Source organism: Oreochromis niloticus, linkage group LG12, assembly GCF_001858045.2.
Source record: "Oreochromis niloticus isolate F11D_XX linkage group LG12, O_niloticus_UMD_NMBU, whole genome shotgun sequence".
In the NCBI taxonomy this organism is placed as follows: Eukaryota; Metazoa; Chordata; class Actinopteri; order Cichliformes; family Cichlidae; genus Oreochromis; species Oreochromis niloticus.
The window spans coordinates 22553612-22575296 of NC_031977.2; the positions used below are offsets into that span (position 1 = coordinate 22553612).

General features: G+C 43.6%; 1 protein-coding gene across 1 annotated transcript in view; it reads left to right on the forward strand.

The window, feature by feature from the left end:
- LOC100703710 (zinc finger SWIM domain-containing protein 6) overlaps positions 1-14094 on the forward strand; it is a 49380-nt gene extending 35286 nt beyond the window's left edge. Inside the window, exons 9-14 of the mRNA XM_003446071.5 lie at positions 245-505; positions 1710-1845; positions 9239-9396; positions 9545-9708; positions 10662-10743; positions 10856-14094. Of these exons, the coding sequence (XP_003446119.1) occupies positions 245-505; positions 1710-1845; positions 9239-9396; positions 9545-9708; positions 10662-10743; positions 10856-11721 (1667 nt within the window). The 3' untranslated portion in view covers positions 11722-14094. The remainder of the gene's footprint in view (positions 1-244; positions 506-1709; positions 1846-9238; positions 9397-9544; positions 9709-10661; positions 10744-10855) is intronic.
- Positions 14095-21685: the final 7591 nt, after the last annotated feature.

The following is a 21685-nucleotide window of genomic DNA, read 5'->3' on the forward strand; positions in this document are numbered from 1 at the left end:
ACAGAAATAGCCCACTCCTCTGAGGAAGAGCAGCGAACAGAGGAATGCTCCTAAGGGGTTGATCTTTATTTTGGGTGGTCACTGGATTCAGACCTGCACTGTGTGACGGACACAGTGTGTTTTTCACAGGAGACGGACTCCTCTATTGTCCAGTGCCTCAGAGAATTACACAGACGTTCCCAGCCAGTTTATGCTGACTCACTTCTCATCTGCCTCTTTGTCGTCTCCTTTTTCCTCTTCGTAGATTGCTCCAGCGTCGTAAGCCGAGCGGACCTCCAGCGGATGCCCGTGCAGCGATTGCTGGGGGACGGCGAATCGTACGTGGCGCTGGCCGTGGAGACCGCTCTGATCGGCCTAGGCCAGCAGCGGGTGATGCCCGATGGGCTGTACGCTCAAGAAAAGGTGTGTCGCAATGAAGAGCAGCTCTTGGCCAAGCTGCAGGAAGTGGAACTGGACGACTCCCTGGTCAAAATCTTCCGTAAACAGGCCGTCTTCTTGCTGGAGGGTAAGAGAGATAACAGAATATATTCCAACTATACTTTTGTTTTGGTTTGTTTTTTTCAAATTTACATTTAAATGGTTGCTCCCAGCGTGGTCGAGTGGGTGTGTGCTCCTCCTGTCCACATGATAAAGTGTGCTGGGGCAGCACTGAACTCCAACATGCTGTATGGGTGAATGAGAGATAAAGTCTAAAGCTCTTCCCCAATTAAAATTTCATAAGTGTAACCTGTTTACAGTTTACTTTTTTTTTCACCATATTTCCCTATAGCTCTCTTTCTCTCTCTCCCTCTCTCTTTATATATAATATATATTTAAATCTATCTATCTATATATAGACACACCTCCTCCCTGTTCTTCCTCTACCTCCCACACACCAAGAGCCTACACATTCCTGCTAAAACAGGAAAAACACTTTTGACTCTGTCTCACTATTTATTATCCTTTCATTTTGTGGTGCAAATAGAGGCTGAGCTGCCCTGGGCCAGACCAAAATGAGCTCTTTACACAGTAACACCAGGGGTATTGTGTCAGCACACATATATGCGTGCACGCACAGCAGTGTGTACATTTACAGGAGTGGAGCTAGGGCAGAATGGGCTTTGGTTATGGGAAAACGAGAAGGAGGAAGAGAGGAGGAGGGGTGCGGTGGTGGCTCATTCCCGAGGGCCCAGCCCAGTCAAACTCTACTCCAATCCCCACCCAAACCCCAACCCTGCCTCATCCCTGGCGCGACCACCCACCTCTGGCTCCGTTACTAATAGAGCACCGGGCTCCGAGGCCTCTGCGGGTCCCTGGAGACTGCAGCCGCGCCACTGTGTGATGTGGTCTGTGGCTTAGAAGCCTGTTGGGGTTTAAAATAACCCACCAGAGATGAGGGGGGAAGCACAGGAAGAGGGGGAGGGAAGGAAGAGTGTGAGGCCAAGGCTGCACACACGGCCATATGGTTTTTGACGTCAAAGTTTGTTTTAATGCCGCGTGGCTTCGGTGCTTCCTGGCTACGAGGGACAGACCAGATAAATCACTCGTCAGTGTGCAACAGGAAAATAATGACTTAATGTGCAGCAATACCAGAATGTGTTAATTGTATGGTATATATTATAAAATATAATAACTTGAGGACACACTTCTTCCTCCTGTGTGTTCCATAGCTAAAAAGGACCCACTTGTCTCGGTGTGTTTATATTGTTTTCATGTGCTTTTTGTTACAGCTGGTCCGTACTCTGGCCTCGGAGAGATCGTCCACAGAGAAAGTGTCCCCATGCACACCTTCGCCCGCTATCTCTTCACCTCTCTCCTACCTCACGACGCTGAACTGGCGTACAAAATTGCACTGAGAGCCATGCGGTAGGTCTCCTGTGTTTGTGTGGGCTTGTTTCCGTAATCATGTCAAAACCTTGTAAATCAGATTTTTACCAGCTGTGACAGCAGGTCTCGCTTTGTTTTCACTTTGTGCGTCTGCGCGCGTGCATGTGTGCGTGTCTCCGTCTGTGTGTCATCATGGCAGAATGTGATCCTGGGCACCTTCTTTAACTATTACCAAAGCTTGGCAGGTGTTTATATGTCTGTCTGTGGATGGGTTTTGTCAACATGATGGTGTCATAAACATGCAAGGGACAGCTATGAAACGTTACAGGTGTAGTTAAGGTCTATGACTATTGAGGAAAAGGCTCTAGATGTAGAGAGGCCCTGTTAGGACTCTCAAATAAAACTTTTTTGAGCTTTGGAGATTTCCTGGTAATCATCTGGTAATCATTTGCTTACAATCAGCTGCATTGTAAGCAAAATAACCACACATAAGTTAACTATGAAGTAATGAGTAAAACAATCAGAGATAGAGCAGTGCCTCACGCTCTAATAGGAGCTGTTGTGGAAGAGAAAAACTGGTGATCGTGAAGCAGTAGCATCCATGTTAGCATCCATGGTCACAAAGTTACCACCAGTGCAGACAACTGAACAGTGATGATCCTGAGTGTGTTTTACAGATTTCTGAAAAACAAATGGGCTTACCTGTGCAGCACACTAATGTGTGAACAGCTGAATATTGGTATGCGCGCCCCAACCCACTATATGATATATCCTCGCATCCTGTATAACCATAAAATATTTACGTGCGGCTTATAAATGGTAAAATGGACTGATGCTTATGTAACACTTTTCTACTCTGCGGACTCAAAGCACTTTTTACTACAAGCCACTCTTATCCATTCACACACACACACACACACACCCATATAGCGCTCTATTCTAAGCCCTGTCTGACGATCACACACACACTGGTGGGGGAAATTACGGTTCAGCTGTGGTAGTGCATTGGCGTTGGCTGCCCGTCTACCTGCATAGAGCATCTGTTGTCAGATGGGGGCAGTGTCAAAAATATGTGGCGTAACTGCTCTGCAGGATACTCTTGTTTGTGCTGTTGTTGGTCTGTCAGTCTGAAGCTGTAACGTGCGATTTGGTGTTCACTAACCTCCCCGAGGATATGAGGATGCAAACTGCATGAGCCAGCGATTCACCAACCTTCTGATTCGTAGATGACTTGGTCATCCTCGCTTAAAATCTGAGTGAGGATTTAAGCGATTTGAAAAAAAAAAAAAATTAATCTCCCCAAGTTTAAGATCTCTCCTATTTGTGCAAGCTTGTCTTCAAGCTTTAAAGCTTGCAATGTCTGCAGCTCAGTGTGCGTCTGTGTTTTGAAGGGAATGCCACGCTGTTTGCTGGCCTGTGCGTTGTCCGTGTGATCTCTCTATATTAAGCTCCTGTGTGTATTCATCTGTGGACAATGTGGACATGTGTATGTACGTTAATCAGTCTGCGCTGCTGTGTTTTGATGTTGTGACTAGTGGGAGCTGGATCAGTGAATATTAATTACATTAATGAGAGTATAATTAGTGTGGCTGTAATGAGGAGGATTCACACACACGCACACACAAACACATGCATGTGCCGAGCCAACGGGGAGAGGCCACAGAGGAGGAAGATGTTTGTTGTGTTTCTACAAAGCTAAGCTTTGCGAAGTCCGTCACTGTAAAACTAGCAAATGATTTGTGAACGACTAAAAATGAAGCGATTCTTCTCCTTCTTTTTAATTTTTTCGGGTTCTCGTGATGTGTCACAGTTGGACGAACGGAGAACAAAAAGACAAGAAGCGCATCCCTTGCACCTTCCTACAGTTAACCATTTAGGAGGCGTCAGGATGTAAATAACACACTTACAAAACCAAAACGAGTTGGTTTGGATTTCTCAGTGTGGTTTCAAGGTTGCAAATCCAGCTGGTGTGTCCCTTCCATTCCCTCTAAACCCATGTCCCAAGCCTGTTTTCCCTGAGTCAGCCACTCCCTTCCCTCCCTTGCTACTTCCCTTCACCTCTTTTTTTTTTTGTTTCCTTCCCCTCTGCTCCTCCATCCTCACTCCTTTGGCGTGAATGCGTCGATTTAGAATAATACGGCCACTTATGGGTGCTCCTGGGAGCCAGGGGTGTCTACTCAGCACATAATGAATGTGTGTAATGTAGCGTAGTGTAATGTGATAGCATATACCTCCCCGCTCCCACGGGACGGTGGACAGTTAAATATAGAGGAGGAGGTAAAGTAACCAGGGCTATTTTAATGGACCTATTATAACACTATCATTGATACAAGGAGAGAGAAAGAAAGTCTAGCTCTCTCTCTCTCTCGCTCTCTTGTACACACACACTCTCTCTCACACACTTTTTTCTTTCTACTTGCATTCTCGATTTTTCTCCTCTGTCACAGTTGCTCTTAAAACGGCTTTTTTGCAAATGAGAGGAAGTCAGACTGCCTCCATGTGTGCATGCATATCCATGAGAGTATTTTAAAGTGCCTGGGAGTTTATGTGTCTTGGATGAGGTTAATTAAAGTGTGTAAGAGCAGCATATGCCGTGCAATGGCTCGATGTGAGCGGCCAACACAAAAACAGAGAAGCTGCCTACTAGTTCAGGGGCTGCCCAGAATTTGACTGCAGCCACAGAGGAAGAAGAAGAAGAAGAAGGAGAAGAAGAAGCTCACTGCCTCTCCAGAGACGGTGCTTATCTCAACTCTTTTGGAAGCCAAAGAAACAAATCCCAGTCGCCTGTTATCATATGTGATTTCCATATGAGATATGAGCCTTCCAATGCTAATGACTCTGGATCTTCGCTGTAATCCACAACCTTTGATCCTCTGCATAATCCATAATCTTTGAATATAAAGTACTCTATATCACGATTGCCGTCTGAGGATAAGATGAGACTGATACATCACCAGTGCACACAGGTAGCAGCCATCATTTCAGTCGGGACCACTTCATTCAAAAGAAGATTATCATTTCCAGACGGGGGAAGGAGAAAGACCTGTGGTGCACAACACAGCAGGCATCGGTGTTATGACATTGTCAGACACGGCATGATAAAGACGAGCTGGGATCAAAGCGGGCTGCAAAGCGGCTTGCACGAGCAACAGTTGACAGAAAGTTCAAGCAGTTTAAATTGTATACCCTATATGAGATTCTGTTAGCGCTGTGTGATAATGCAAATTTTGGTATAGGTCTGATAACAAGTGAATACACGGCCAGTATTACCGATACCAATGCCGATACTATTACCGATACTTTAAACCTATAAAGCACTGATCATGACTGTGACCTGGAATGTGAATGTGCCTGTCTCTAAAACACTTTGGGTCAGCTTCTGCTTCTGACAGTCAGCGCAAAAAGGTTGGATGGAATGGTTTTTTGTTGTTGTTGTTGTTGTTGTTGTTGTTTTTAAATGACACAATTCATACTAAACTTGGAGTATAGAGACAAAGTATTAATCCTATGGCTGGTATTGATCCGATACCATACTATGGATATTTGGTTAGATCCGCCCACCTCTAGATGTTTCAGTAGGACACACAGAAGCGTATCAGCTGATGTCGCGTGACACTGAGATCTACTGTTAAGAGCTAGTGTGCCTTACCCAATTCTTTGGTGGCTTTTTTCTTTAGTCTCATAGTAAAACCCTTATCTAGTCTCTCATTTTTTTTTTTACATGACTTTCAAATTAAGATGCTGGGAATCATTGATGTGGGACATGTAAACAGCACAATACTATTGTGCTGGTCCCAGTGAAAGAAATGGACGTAAACCACACTGCCAAAAGAAATACTAGTAATGTAATGGGTTGATTTCCCTTTGAAATATATTGTTTTATGCAATACAATTTTACTATCAGTCAGTGAAATCTTTAAGTCTGTCCCTTGTTGCCTTCTACCTCTGCGTATAGTATTTTACTGTCTGTCCACACAAAGCTATAAAGAATCACCACTACACAAACTCTTACACACGTACAGAAAGTGTATTTGCAATCACTTTGCTCATGCACATGTGTTTATTGTATTATATGAAATTTATTGAACAATATAAATAAGCATGCTCGTCTGTGAGTTGCAGAAAATCCAAGTGCACCTTCGAGTGCACGGAAATAAACAAACCTCTCGAGAATTATATTTTAAACACAGATTTTCATGTGACTGCGACAGTGATGACTTTAATGTAGTACGTGTTCCTCAAAAAGCATCACTCAAAGCAAATGTCGTTTTTAGCATCCTAGGCTCCCGACGGCTAAAATATCCGCTCATCTCGTTCACGTATGACTTGATCACTGCTGCCAGGTGTTCTGCAGGTTTTATCCCACAGGAGTTTGTGTATGGTCTTCCACCGGATGTGTCACTTAGCTGATAGATGTGCGCTTGATAAATTATGGAAGTGAAGGGTGTTTACAGTCAAAGGGGGAACAGAGAAAGAGGTAAAGAGGTCAGTAGTCATGGTGATGCAGACCAGAAACCCAAAGGGCCTCAGGATTTAGGTAAAACCTGCTCGCACTGCTTTTTATCATCGTATCCTTGCAGCTTTTTTGCAAAGCGTTACGCATTTCATTCTTCTTACGTGGGCAAGTGAATGTGTGACCCTAAACGCTGGTTTACCCATCACTGCCTCATCACAGGCTCCTCTTCTGTAATCTGTTGCCAGCTGCCTCCACACTGACAATATTGCATATTTCTGCCCCTTTCAGATGTGACAGCGTGCTACAGTGCCGCAGGAGGCATTTGACACCAGAGAGACAAATCCTTCTCACTGACCCTCACAGGAATTGATTGCCTCTTACAGATCACTTTCTTTTTAGATAATATATTTATACGCAATTACTTCAAACCATGACAAACCTGTAAAGAACCATTTGTTACAGTTTCTTGTTATACTGTAAGCACACAGTAAATTGGTGCTGGGTTTAGCATTTTGCAGTAGCATTTTGCATTAATTATATTAGCTGGCTGGGATTAAACTGTACTTGTGGTTGGATTGAATACTTTGGAGAAGTTCATGAGGGTTCATTTACCTCTCCTACATTGAGGTATTCTTCAGCAAATCCAGGTCCTCAAGCACCCATCCGATACAAGTGCTCGGCTCTCTGGTGAACACCAAACAAAAGCAGGAATGTTGATGAGGCCTCCATCTTTATCCAAGGCATTTTTTTTTTTTTTGCTTTGCTTTGCTGCACCCCAGGAATCTTCCAGAAGGTCCCAGTGTGGCAAAAGCTTTTAGCAGCTCTTAAGCTTTGTGTGGAATGAATCCGGCTGTTGCTAGGGCTTCCAAACATCTCCATTTTGCACCAAGTGTCAGCGTTCACACTTGCACGCATCTCAACTGGGTTTTTGACACCTTCTGTCTCTGAGAAACGAGCTCCGCCGGTGCCCTCTTGGGCGAAACGGAGCGAAGACGAGGCTGTTTTTGTACATGCCTTTACTCGGGTGGCAGCAGTATCACATGCACCTTGCTCTGAAATTGAAACTGGCATTTAGCATTACATTGCTTTTACTGGGCTGCTTTGATGTGTTTTCAAAAGGGCAGGGGTGTGTGTGTGTGTGTGTGTGTGTGTATCTGATCTTGTGTGTGCACGCGTGCATGTGTATGCTTTGGGTTTTTTCATTGATGTGTGTTGGTATTTGTTTGATGTGTGTCCAGCCTTACGGGGCTAGAAGGTGAATTCCTTAATTTCCCCATGGACTCAATTAGCTTTGTGATTGGCTGAGAGAAGGCCAGGTTGCGCTGTCTTCTGAAGGAAAGAAGACCTTTGAAACTGAGGTGGGAGCGGAGGGAAGAGAAGTGAAGCAGAATAGGAGATGAGCCGGCCACAGTGGTAACTGTGTTGTGCTCGTGGCTCTTGTGAAGACTTGGCCCTGTCAGTATTATTATAATGAGAGACAGAAACTAGTGAAGCTCCTCCATCCACTAGCAGGTGTTGCACGGCTCTGACTTCATTATGACCAATTAGAATGAAGAAAATACTAATTATACCATGGTTTCTAGGTGATTAAATACTAGGTAGAAAGTAAATTGCTGGGAGAGGCTAACTGTAATCCCCCTGTGTCGACTGAAGTCATTTTGATTTTGAAGTGACTTTCAGGCATTCATAATGAAGCCTTTTTTTCTCTCAGTACAGTATTCTGTTTGCTTGTTACAGTATGGAGGAAAAAAAGGGGTATCACTGATGATGATTCACAGACCTTTGTTGTCTTGTATTTCTTTAATTTGATGTTTTTGAGTTTAATATTCTTAATTAACTGAAATACACTTAGTTCTCCAGACTTCTTGAAGGACATTCAAAGCTCCTCTTTGGATGTTGGCTGTCTTTTGGTCCGTTTTCTGTCAAGATGATCCTACACTGTTTCAGTAATGTTGAGGTCCGGGCTCTGCGGAGGTCAGTCCATGACTGATAGTGTCCCATTGTTTGTTTTTCATTCCATGCATGCCGTTATTGCATTGGCAGTGTGTTTGGGATCATTGTCATGCTGGAAAGTAAAGCTGCTGTCAGTCACAGGCTTTCCAGATGGTATTGCATGGAGGATTAAAACCTGATGGTACTTTTCTGTGTTCATAATTTCACCATTTTTGATAAGATCCCCAGCACCACTGGCTAAAATGCAGCCCCAAATCATGACAGAGCCTCCTACATGTTTTACAGATGGCTGCAGACTCACTGTTGTCCTCCATATATACCATCAATGATTTGAAACTCATCGCTCTATAAAACCTGTTGCCACTGATTTTTTGGTCCACTTCTTCTTTGGTACTTTGGCAAAGAACAGCCTTTTCTTCCTGTTTCCTTTCCTTAGGAATTGCTTCTTGACAGGGTGACTGCCAGAAACCCACCTCTGGGTCTCGTGTCAGTGATGATAGTGTTCATCTACTGCTTCTTCAATTGTTCTCCACTTTTTTAAAGGCACACTGTACTCCTTGCCAATATATGCCAAGTTTTTTGCAGATTGTCTTGTTACTACAAATGTACTGTTTTGTTCCCGTAAAACTTTTTTAACTTTGATATTTTTTTGTAGATTCAACTAAAGATATGTGAACACACTGTGTGTTCTTTTGCAATAGATTAACGATACAGTTGAAACTGGCTCTTTGCTAAGTTTCTTCTAAAAATGGTTGGGTACAAGGATGGACTAAATTTGAGTGAAAAAGCAGCCAGCGTCCAAAGAAAAACTTTGAAAGATGTTCAGAAACCTGGAGAAATATTGCTCAAGACCACTCTGGAAAAATTACACGTCTGGCTCCTTGGAAGCAAAATATAAAGAAATGAGGGATGGCTCAAGACTTTTGCACATTACTTAATATTTCTGTATGTATTTATAATTGAAGTACATAATTCTCCACAGAATATCTTTACTAATGTGCTGTGGGTCTGTTTCTCCGTCAGGTTGCCTGTGTTGGAGTCGACGGCATCATCCGGTGACCTGTCGCGACCTCACCACATCGTGTCCGTAGTGCCCAACCGCTACCCGCGCTGGTTCACCCTGAGCCACATAGAGTCCCAGCAGTGTGAGCTGGCCTCTACCATGCTCACTGCTGCCAAAGGTGCACAGATATTTGCACAATTACAGATCCCGCCATTAACTTTTCTAATGTTGACGTACTATTAGTAACACGTGCGTTTGCATGTATACAGATAGGGGTAGCAGTAATATCTGTGCAATTCTAAACTATTCCTGTGTTTGTACCACAGGCGACAGTCGCAGGCTGGAGACGGTCCTGGAGTCCATCCAGAAAAACATTCACTCCTCGTCTCACATCTTCAAACTGGCACAGGACGCGTTTAAGATTGCCACGCTCATGGACAGCCTGCCTGATATAACACTTCTCAAAGTCTCTCTGGAGTTAGGACTGCAGGTATGCATTAAAAAAAAAAAAAAAAAAAAAAAAAAAGAAGAAAGAAAAAGTGTACTTCTGTGAATTTATTTTCACCTTTTAGTGGAAGTCAGGTTGTAAATTTCCATGACCTTTGTTTAAAAAAAAAAAGCCTAATAATACATCCGCATGTGTGTGTGAAGCTAATATTCTACTTATACCAAGCCGCTGTTCACTTGTATCTTTGAGTAGCGATATATGGGATCATTTTCTTACAAGAAAAGCTTATAGCTCTGGAGGACGACATTTACCCTGTACATCACAGGGGTTCAGTTATGCTGGTGTCTCTTGGGTCAGTAAAAGGATTTTACCCTGATGTTCATGAAACTGAATTTGACATTATTGTCTTGGAATACAGGAAGATTACCAGGAAACGGCATTTACACTATAGGGTGCTCTTAATCCCGTAAAATAGCTCCATTATATGACGACTGCAGAGGAATCAGAAAAGATACTGTAATGGATCTGTATCTGTGGATCCTTTGGCTTCCTGAATATTTAATTCTAGATGGGACAGCACTGCAATGCTATTTTCTTTCTAAGGGGCCTTTATTTTGTGCACCTCAGGGAGGAGAATGAGCTTTTGAGAGGTGATGCTTGGTAAATGTCACAATATTGTTCATTATGTTTTTTCACCTTTTTCGCCTTTGCAGACTTTAATAAATTATTTACAGATTTACCTTGGATTATATATTTGTAAAGGTATTCACTTTGATGGTTTTCCTGTGGGCCTTTTCCCCCAAGGCTGTTGCAAAATGTACCACAGTCTTTTTCCGCCACAGTTCTAGCGCGTCGTTGAAGTTACAGTTGAACTGGTTACAGGAATATTTATAATACTCTTCAGCGGTAATAGTAGATATAGCTCATCTTCCCTGTGCATTTTAATGCTTTACATGTCTGATCAGTAACTCACCTTTCATTCCCCCCTTCCTCAGGTGATGAGAATAACTCTGTCCACATTAAACTGGAGGAGGAGAGAGATGGTTCGCTGGTTAGTCACATGTGCCACTGAAGTTGGTAAGCCACGCCGTTCGCTTAATTGGTGTTTTTCAGCTGTTTTAAGTATTATTATTTTTAGCTTCCGCTCTATATCTCTCTTCACATCTATTCATGCCTCTGTGTGCCCCAGGTGTGTATGCACTGGACAGCATCATGCAGAGCTGGTTCACCCTCTTCACCCCCACGGAAGCCACCAGTATCGTGGCCACCACTGTCATGTCCAACAGCACTATCGTCCGCCTGCACCTGGACTGCCACCAGCAGGAGAACCTGGCTTCATCTGCTCGCACCCTCGCCCTACAGTGTGCCATGAAGGACCCCCAGAACTGCGCCCTCTCCGCTCTCACGCTCTGCGAAAAGGACCACATTGCCTTTGAGACAGCCTACCAGATTGTACTGGACGCGGCGGCGACAGGAATGAGCTACACGCAGCTGTTCACTATTGCACGCTACATGGAACACCGCGGTTATCCAATGAGAGCGTACAAGCTGGCGACGTTAGCGATGGCCCACCTGAACCTCAGTTACAACCAGGACACGCACCCGGCCATCAACGACGTGCTGTGGGCCTGCGCGCTTAGCCACTCGCTGGGGAAGAACGAGCTGGCGGCTGTAATCCCCCTGGTGGTCAAGAGCGTCAAGTGCGCCACCGTGCTCTCTGACATTTTGCGGCGGTGCACGCTGACCACGCCGGGCATGGTGTCGGCACTGCACAGCCGCAGGAACTCTGGGAAGCTGATGTCGCTGGACAAGGCGCCGCTCAGGCAGCTGCTGGACGCAACCATTGGGGCCTACATCAACACCACGCACTCACGGCTCACGCACATCAGCCCGCGCCACTATAGCGAGTTCATCGAGTTCCTGGGGAAGGCCCGGGAGACTTTCATGATGGCTCACGACGGACACATTCAGTTCACCCAATTCATAGACAACCTGAAACAGATCTACAAGGGCAAAAAGAAACTAATGATGCTAGTGAGGGAGAGGTTCGGCTGAGGGTGAGGCCGAGGGGGAGGTCGTGAAAAAGCCCACCCCTCCCCGCCCTCCTCCCGCTCTAGTACTTTTCTATTAACTTGAGTCTGCCTTTTGAACTTCTTTTTGGACTGATTAAAAATAGACAAGTAAAAAAAAGAGGGATGCGACTTGTAGAATGAAGCAAAAAAGAGAAAGGAAAAGATGACAAAAAAATCAACAGAGCCACACGCGGTATTATTGTTCTTGCTGTTGTTATTGTCATAAACATTATTACTATTATTATTATTAATAATAATATTATTACTACTATGTGTACAGAAGTGTTTTTATTTTTCAGAAGAGAGGAAATTTGTCACATTGTGAATGTTGTGTGTGTTTCTCTACATGTGTGCGAGACGAAAACGAAAGCGAAACGGCTTTTTTTTTTCTTTCCGTTCCTTTTCGTTCCTCTAATGATTTAAAGCATCTTTTTCCCCCCCTCCCGTTTCAGTGTATATTGAGTTACATGTTGTCAAGTGGCTGAAGCCCTTCTACAATGGCGCTCATGTTTAAAAAAAAAGGAAAAAAAAGAGGAAAAAACACAACAACAACAAAAAAAAGAAAAAGAAAACTTGGTATCCTCAAAGAGAAACTAAGGCTTTAAAAAAACACACTCAAAACACACAGAGCACCTCCCTCTGTCCACGCCCTCACCGGCGGGCGCTGGCCAGCACTGCACAGCTTAGCTCGGCTCGGCACAGCTTGGGTTAGCACTGAAAGAAAAGCCGCCATCAGCATTTTCTCCAGACACAGCAGCAGTAGCAGCAGAAGCAGCAGCACTGGAGCAGCCATTAGTTTTCTCTGGGTTCCAGGCATTAGCTTCATTATACACAACAATGCTCTCAGCTAATTCGTGTTGTTGATATTGTTATAATCTCACCCACTTCCATAATGAGTACCTGTTCCAGACAGAAGACAGTAATGCAGGCGCTATAGACAAAGATAATGAGTATTCTTGTTATAGCTTCAGCTTCAGCTACTTCAAGCTGAAGCAGAACCCCAGAGGCAGACGACTACCTCATGATACGGTATTGAACTGCTCCCAGATTTATTTTTCTTCTTCTTCTTTTTTTATTTGCTATCGTGATTGTTATCGTCTATGATAGCTGACAGTGTTAATTAAACAGGGGGATTCACCAGTGAGACCGAGGTTATGAGGAAGCTTCAGATTCCCGCTAAGTGTTTCTGCCCTTGGCTCTGCTGTACGTCACTGCCCTGGCATCGGTACTTGCACCCCCCTCTCCAAAAAGCTTCAACACACACACGTGCACACACACAAGATGTGTCAGTATATCAGTCCACTCTCATCTATATACAGCCGCCATCATCGTGGTGTTTTCCGACTCGGCCAGTGTCACCTCCCTCTGTGCATGTGAATCATAGAAATTAGACTTTCTACTGTTATAGTTGATTGTGTGGAACCTTCAGTAATTGTCAGCCAGAACGTTCTCAGGGATTTCTCTACACAGGAAGAAACAACAACAAAAAAAGGCGGAACATACGAACAACTGAACTTCGAGGAAAAAAAGAAAGAAAGGAAAAAAAAAGACAAAAACACGACACAACATGAGCGAGCATTTATTGTACTCTGTATATATGCCATAGTATATGTCTGAATATGGAGGATCTGAAAGTATATGTTAACTAATTTATACAGAGTATTCTATGTAATGTGAAATACTTGAAGCCGCTGTAGTTTGCTCTCTCTGCCTCTCTCGCTCTTCATCTCTTTCTCCCTTTTTGCCCTCTTTTTTCTTATTTTTTCTTATTTTGGGGGTGTGGGCTTTCCTCCCTCCCCTCCGCTCTTTCGTTAAAAAAAACAACAACAAAAAAACAGAACATATCAGAAGGACTCGACTGACCTTGTTGACCTTGTTGACAGCTTTTTGGACTCGCATGTGTTCACGCACGAGACGCTGGATCCTGTCAGAAATGTTGTTCCTGCTGAGCGATGTGTAGAATGGGAAGAGAGGTAGACTACTCCACTCCAGTGGTGGATAAATGTTTAAAAACTCGATACGTGATTTCATACTTAGTTATGCATGCAAGCTGTTGTAGTAGCCTAGATTTCCATGGGATACTATTGGAAAAATACTATAATGTGCTTTATACAGGAGCTAATTGGCGAACAGAGCGTGCATTATGTGTCCAGCCTTACAGTCGTACATTTAAAAGGACATATTTTGCTGAGAACCTGCCTTGTGTTCCAGTAATATATATAATAACCATGCAAGTAACTTATTAGTCATCAAACTTGACAATTCTGCACATGGACAAATGAGTCTCCTCAGCTCTCTCCTTCATTCCCTGCAGATTTTCCAGTGTCTCCACTGCAAAGTTCAAGCTGTCCCATCATTACCTGCCTTTTACCTTCTCTCTCTCTCCCTCTTTTTCTTCTTCTTCTTTTTTTTAATATCATTTTCTCTGCGTCTTTTTTCTATCTTGTGTTGATTAAAGATAAAAGCAGCCTTTTCTCTTGCCTTGTCTTAACGCTTTAAAGTAACCAAACAGAAGATCTATCTAACAACCAAACGCGTTCTAAGAGGGGAGAGACAACCAACCTTGGTCCCAGCTTTAGTGTCCTTAATTAGTAAGTGAATGGCTGTGTAACTCATGCTTTAACAAAGCAATTCCTCACGTGTGTTTGGTGGAAAAGTTGTCCAGTGTCTCTTGTTCTCTTCAGAAACAATTTCCTCTGAGTCTTTCTAGCTGTTTGTTTTATTTTATTTTAATTTTCTTGGTTTTTTTTTTTTCTTTTTTTGTTCGTGTAGGAATGTTCTGCTCTCCCATTTTATTTATTACAATGACCCATGTATACATGCTTATGAAATTAAGATTTGATACACCGATATCAATTTATTTATGTAACTAAATCACTGTTTTATAATCTTGTTAATGAGTCAATAATTGATTCTTTTGTTTTTTGTTTTTTTGTTTTAATAAAAGTTAGTTTTTTGAAATGTATATTTATTTCCTCTCAAAGTTGATTTTTTTTTTTTTTTATACATACACCCTGCCAAAAACGGGAAGCATTTCTTTTATCTATTTCTTTAATATTTTTATTTATTTTTTACAGCTGCACTTTTGTCTGAGAAGGTCTGTCGTAGATCATTATGTGACGCGGTCCCTGAGCTTGACGGCGCGCGCTGCTCGGCGTATCGGCGAGAGACGATCAGTCAGGACGGTTCAGATCTCCATCAAACGGCGATGTCAGAAAAAGGCAGAGAGGGATCACTCTCGCTGGCAGCAGCTTTCACGCTGTCATCCCGGGCGAGCTGACGAAGAATATGAAATGTATCAATTGATATTCCCATGGTCTTTGTAGCTTCTGTCAGGCAGCCAGGCTCAGCCAACCACAATAACCTGTTTACATGTATCCAACACTGACAGTGGTGCCACAGGATGACTAAATCAGTGTATGCAGTTTGTCAAGTGTGTGCGTTTGTGCAGGCATGTTTTGGTGTGTGCTGCTCCTTGTTTGCATGCCTCTGCGTGTCTGCATGTATTTTAATGTGCATGTGTGCGCACGTGTGTGTGTGTGTGTGTGTGTTAAGGTCTTTAGGGAGCGGATGGGAACAGGTGGTAGCTCCAGACTACAGGAGCTCCTGACAGCAGTAAGGTCCCCAGACTCCCAGCCCCTCATTAAACATTGACACAAAAACACTGCAACTGTCTGTGTGTGAACAGTAATGAAGCGCAGACGGCTACACTGGTATACACACTGCAACTTAGCACAGCACGAGCTTGCAGTCCGCATCTGTGTGTGCGTTTGTGTGTGTTGTCCATCTGTGTGTGCTCATTAATGAGGTGCATTTGTCTGTAGAGGTGTCCACTTAGATATTGAGGAATTCGTCAGGTTCGCCAACAAAAGCACCGGTCTGCTGTCAGAGGCCAGACAGCGCTGTCCATTTGTTATCTTATGGATGCCATCCTGCGAGAAATGGTGTGTGCGCTGAAGGAAAAACGCACTCATGCAAGTGTGTACACATGCGAGTAAGAATACACTTGCTTGCATGCGTTTGTAGGAGATACACGCTTCCTGTGTGCCTGACCTGTGCTCAGGTCCCTGCTCAGTTTCAGCTGGTAATGACGTCCCTTGGGTGTAGCACGTTACAGCAGCCTCCTCCAGTCTGTCTCACTGTATACTTCTAATGACATCATGATCACACGCTGGCCCCTTTCATGCCAAAAGCCCTCTTCCTCACCATCACCATCAAAAATCCCATCTAGGGTATTAATTCTGTCTTTCTCCCCATCTCTCTCTCACACACACACGCTGCGCCACGACTTCACAACACATCAAGACTTTGACAAGGCCGTGGCTTTTTTTTTGGTCAGACTGTAAATTCAATATGCTTTATATTTTCACCTATAGAAAGTCAAACCTCAACTGTTTCTGAGTTTTAAATGTGCTGTGTAAGACAGCTTATAGTTGCGGGCGATCGCTGCCAAGCAAAAAATTGTACACTTTATATTAAAGTCGTAACCTGCAGACAAGGATGCTTCTGTACAGCTTCCCAGTAGAGAACACTGACAGCAGCATGTTACACCATGAGTTGCTCACAAATCATCCCGGTCTTGTAGGAAAAATGGACAGTTTCTTACCTGTTGTCCAGCAGACAAGTGACAAAATAAAGGGAAAACCTGGAACAACCTCCAGTTGTTCCTTTAGATGAGGGGTGGGCAATTCATTTTCCCAACAGGCCACATTAAAAACTGGGCTGCACCAATAAGACATAAATTCGTATTTCATACAACTAGCTCTCTTCCACAGTGTGTCTCTTGTCCTGTCTTCCTCCCCTCACCCCCAACAGTCGTGGTAGATGGCTGCCCCTATCTGAGCCTGGTTCTGCTGGAGATTTCTCCCTGTTAAAGGGGAGTTTTTCCTTCCCACTGTCACCAAGTGCTTGCTAATAGAGTGATGTTCGATTGTTGTTGTTGTTGTTTTTTTTTATATTGCTGTAGCATCTTGCCTTACAATATAAACCATGTTGAGGTGACTGCTGTTTCGTACTATTTAAATACAGTTGAATTAAAGTAAATTGAATTGAGTTCAGTTTATTGGTGCACACCCTATACGACAGTCCCAGTTTCTCATGTCCTTTGGGAAAATGAATTACTCCCTCCTGCTTTAAAGGTAACAGTCACTGCAAATTATTGCAAATTTTTTCTGGGCAGTCACATTTTTCCTATGATGATTTATTTGCGTTCTGATCTGAGTGCACCGATCCAGAAAGCACGAAAGGTTCAATGAATTGTATGGTTTCAGTTTTAATGAGTTTGATAACAATTTTATAGGATTTTCAGTTGTATGTGCCAAAACACAGAAAGGCCCTAGCCTGGAGTTGAATCCAGGAACTTCTTGTTTTGAGACACCAATGCTAGCCACTGTAGCACCGTGACACCTCACAAAAAAACTAGAGAATCACTTCAAAAGCACACTAAAGCATCTCTAATGGCACGTGGTGAACAGCTCCAAACTAAGTTATTTTCCTTTGATTTGGGGTTACTGTAATCTGTCTATATCTTTATGTCTACAGCTTTTACGTGGAATTTTCACATAATTTTGAGTGCACTGTTTAGATGTGGAAAGATGCTGTTATATTATTAGGTTTAAAAGGCATTGCTTTGTTTTTTCCATTGGCCTCACATGTTATCCTTGCAGGCACATAGTTGACTTTTGTGGGTGACAGAAATGTTGTATAGTTTACTATTGCAGATGGCTCTGAACACTTTAAGATCCTTGAGCTTGTAGCACCACTGCAATGGAGAAGAAACGAGTGTGAACAGGAGCTGCAGCAGCAGCTTCAAAAACCTTCATTTCTCAGGCAACAAAACTCACAATTCAACTCACAGAACTCATCCAGGATCTAAAAGTGACCTGCAAAAGCAATGGCTGGATGTTTCTTACTGAAATGTTTCTTGATCTTTGATTTTTCCTACATTTTATGGGCTTTTCAATGTTTATTAGCATTATTGGAAAACTGAGCTTCACACCCATCCAGCCCTTGAAAGACTGAAAGTCACATAAAATTATGCAAGTCTTTATTATCTTTATTTGCTTGTATATCTGTGACTCAAAGCACATTCATGCAGAAGGATATATGAAAATGCCTTAAGACCCCCAGAATTTGATCCTTGTATCTTTAATATCTCTGCAAATAGTACGCTTTTCGTGATCTTTTCAGCACTTCCAGCATCTGTCTAGTAAAAGCTCACAGGCTGAGCATTTACAGTATATGAGAGTGCATTCTGTATTCCTACTCACTACCTTATTCTGCACAGGGTCTGGGGCCTTTGTGGTGCACTGAGCTTGCCATCATTACAGGAGTACAAAAAGAGGATCACAGACATGTGTTCTTCAGCACAGCCTTCAGCATCGGCCGCGCTACCACAGGGACTGACTTCCTTTCCTCCTCTTCTTACAGAAGGCCGTTGGATTTTGATCTCCCTTCTCCCCCTCCATCGGCCCCGAGGCATCTGATTAAATGCTAATTAAAGCCGTTAGCGGTGCTATCACCGCTGCTAACTCCTCTCTCTCTGTCACAGAGATTAATGTCCCTCGTTCATCATCCCACCTCTCCCAGCCTGAGTACCTGCCCGGCTCGCAAAACCTGATCAAGTCATCAGCCACCACCTCCCCCCAAACCCCCTCTCCTCCACCACCCCTCTCCCATCGCGCAAAGATGGACGAGGGGTTTAAATTTTAATTTGAAAATTGCCCTCAATTACTTCTGTGCCGACCACTTGCCGGAGCTTCTCATGTGGTTGAGTGGGAAGGGGTTACAGCAGCGGGTCAGTGGCCATGATGAGCGATAAGGGGACATTAATAAGAAAGGCAGAGGTTCATTTAAAAGCAGAAAGGACAGTGGGAGCAGCTTTCTCATTATTTAACTCCCCCAGCTTTATTTAAAGGACTTTATTTAAGGATACCAAGTTAATGTGTCCTCCAGGACAGACGGTTAAAGCGCCTGACAGAGTGAGAAAGTTACAGCCATAACTTACACCCTGAGCACACACTGCGGTGCCATCTTTTTTACCTCTTTTGACATTCCCGCCGTTTTCAGGCAGAGCGGAACGAGCCTCGGAGGGACATAAAATGTTAGAACAAAGTTACACACATCATTTAATTTTATTCTTTCACAATTTCTGGCCCACAAATGTTTTATTGGTTCCAATATCGGTAATCATTATAAGCTATTGGAATATATTGAGCTATGTATAACAAGTCAGCCAAATGTCATTTGAACTACCACCAGATTGGGGGAAGCTGTGCCCTGGAATATGCAACTGCTCTGCAGGGCCTCATCTGGTGTTTGTTTTATCCTTATGATTTTTACTGAATTGCATTTCATGACTCATGAATGATAAACTTTCCCAGCACCTAAGAGCAAACATGTTGCTGTTAAGGTAGCTTTTTGGGAACACGTCAGGATGTTGAAACAAAATGTCACACTGATAACAAAAAACAACACTGTTCCTACCTGGCAGCCAAAGCAACACAAATAAGCCAAAAGTGCTGTCATCCAGTGATTTCCAAAGACAATTAACAAATATACAGAGATTTATGCACCTGTGCCCCAGCTGTTCCCACCCCAGGAATATTTTTCCTTAAGTTCTCACAGTTTTTTCCAACACTCTGCCGGATGCCTGTCCAAAAGGCTCTAAATCTCCCTGAAAGTGTTTATAACATCACAGCGATTGCCGGGAAATGGGGGGAAACCCACTTGACTTCTCTTTTCCTCTTCTTATATATTTCACTGACATAAGACACACATGTAAGAGGACACCATGCTCACAAGGCATGTGAATTGGATATTCAGTGGTACCACAATGGGGGGAGAAAAATGTGCAGACTTTGATAAAGATGCCAAGGGGAAAGAATCTGAGCCACATTCTTTTGGGCTTGCAGGAAAAAAACCCTCAGAGCCAAAGAGAGTTTCAGCTTCTAGGTAATGTGACATTTAATAGGATGTGCAACATGCTCGGAGGATCTGGGGTTGCGCGCTGAGAGAGTGAACAACTCCACATAAAGGTGAGGCAGGCTTCACAGGAAGAGATAGCTTTAACATTTCACTGGTGCTTGATTAAAAGCCTAAATGAGTAACAGCATAATGTTCCCACTCCTTCCATCATCCGTTCACTGCTGCTTCTTCTTCTTCATTTTTTTTTTTTCCCTATCCGGCAGCGGCAGGCACCATGCGTCCGGCGAATGGGAACAAAGGAAGGGGAAGAGAGACAGAGAAAAAGAAGGATGGAGCGACAGGAAGAGGAGAGAATTAGAGCATATATCAAGGCCGTTTTCACTGACATTTGTGCTCTCGGTGTGGAGAGGCACTATGAATATCAATATGAACCCATGGAGAGGAAACACTTTTTTTTTTTTACTTCTCACTGGGCCATTCATGCACACAAGAAATCTATTCAAGTCAGTGTAATGGCCAGTCTCTGAGCCTGTGCACAGTTGTGTGAACAGCGCTGCCTCGCCTCTACATTTTTCCCTCTCATGAGTGTGGCCGGGCTTGTATTACTGAAAAACACTTTACGTCAAGTGCAACTGTGGTGAACACTACAGTATGTAAATCAGATTGGATTAAACGCTTGCATGAGTTGAGCCTGACAACACCAATCAGCAACACCTACCTACCAACAGCTTTCTCTGTATAGTTTTTTTTTTGGTGTGTGTGTGTGTTTTCACACAGCCTCTCTTCTCCACTCGGTTCTTAGAGATATAGAGTCAAAGGGATGCAAATCTACCCACTTCCTTCCTTCCCTCCCCCACCTGCAAACATAGATAGCCCCAGGCCAGTCCCAGACCTTTCTATATGCAGAACCAGTGACAGGAGTTACACACTATTCTCCCCCCTGTAAGTTCCCTCAGTAACAAGCTGCGAGCCATGCGCTCTCTCTCTGGGCTGCATGTATGAAGCTGTGTGATTGGTTTGGTATGGTAACAATATGGGAATAGTGCGATGCCCACGCCCCCACCCTCTGCCTTTTTTGCATGTGAAGCCTTTCCCTGCTCGCAGTCGTGCATGCATGAGTGTGTGTGCGCATGTGTGTGTGTGTGAATGTGGACTGCTGGATCCAAGCTTATTACTTTAAGTTGTCTCCAGCCCCAGCGCTAATCCCTGTCTACTTCAGGGAGGGATAACAATAATACAACAAGATCCAGAGGTACTAATGAAATCCTATCAGGTTCCTGAATGTCAGAGAGGGGGCGGGGGGGACTGAGAGTGTATGAGGTATTGATTGAATAGAGACCAAAGCAAGAGAAAGATAAAGGGGGAAGTGAAGAGGAAGAGAAAAGCAAGGAAGCGTAGTTGGTGAAAAGTAAGTGAATAAACAGAGGAGTTCAAAAATAAAATAAATTAGAGGCAGGCTGAAAGGAAGACGAGCGGAGAGGAAAGCAAAGATTTTTAGAGTAGATGCAAAAGTTGGGTGCAGTTGTCGACAGAATGTTTTCTCCTCGGTGACTGAGCAGGCAGCAGCTAAAGTGCATCAGCCCTGACTTGAATAGGTTTCAGACCTAGACCAATTCTCCCTCTGCGTCCCCGCCAGACCCACCATTCGCCCCTGGGATTGAATTAGGCCTGCCCCATTATACAGTTGCCATGGGGACCCTGACACCTCCGCTGACGAAGTGAGAGCCACGCAAGGCTGAGTTGCTGATCAGAATGCGTGTGTGTGTATGTGCGTGTGTGTCTTTTGTGAGCGTACAAATGTCTTTATGTTTGTTACTGATATGTGTATCTATTCTCTCAAACGTGTTTGAGAGAACTGGGGGCTTTTCTATACATCCAAAAGAGGGAAAACTGATTATGCCTCTAAACATCAGCACAATGGATTTAAAAGAAATTATTTTATATCTGATTAAAACTTGTAGCTTTAATTCAGGGTGTTCAACAAAATATTGCATTAACGTTTTTAGGAGACGCAGCCTGTT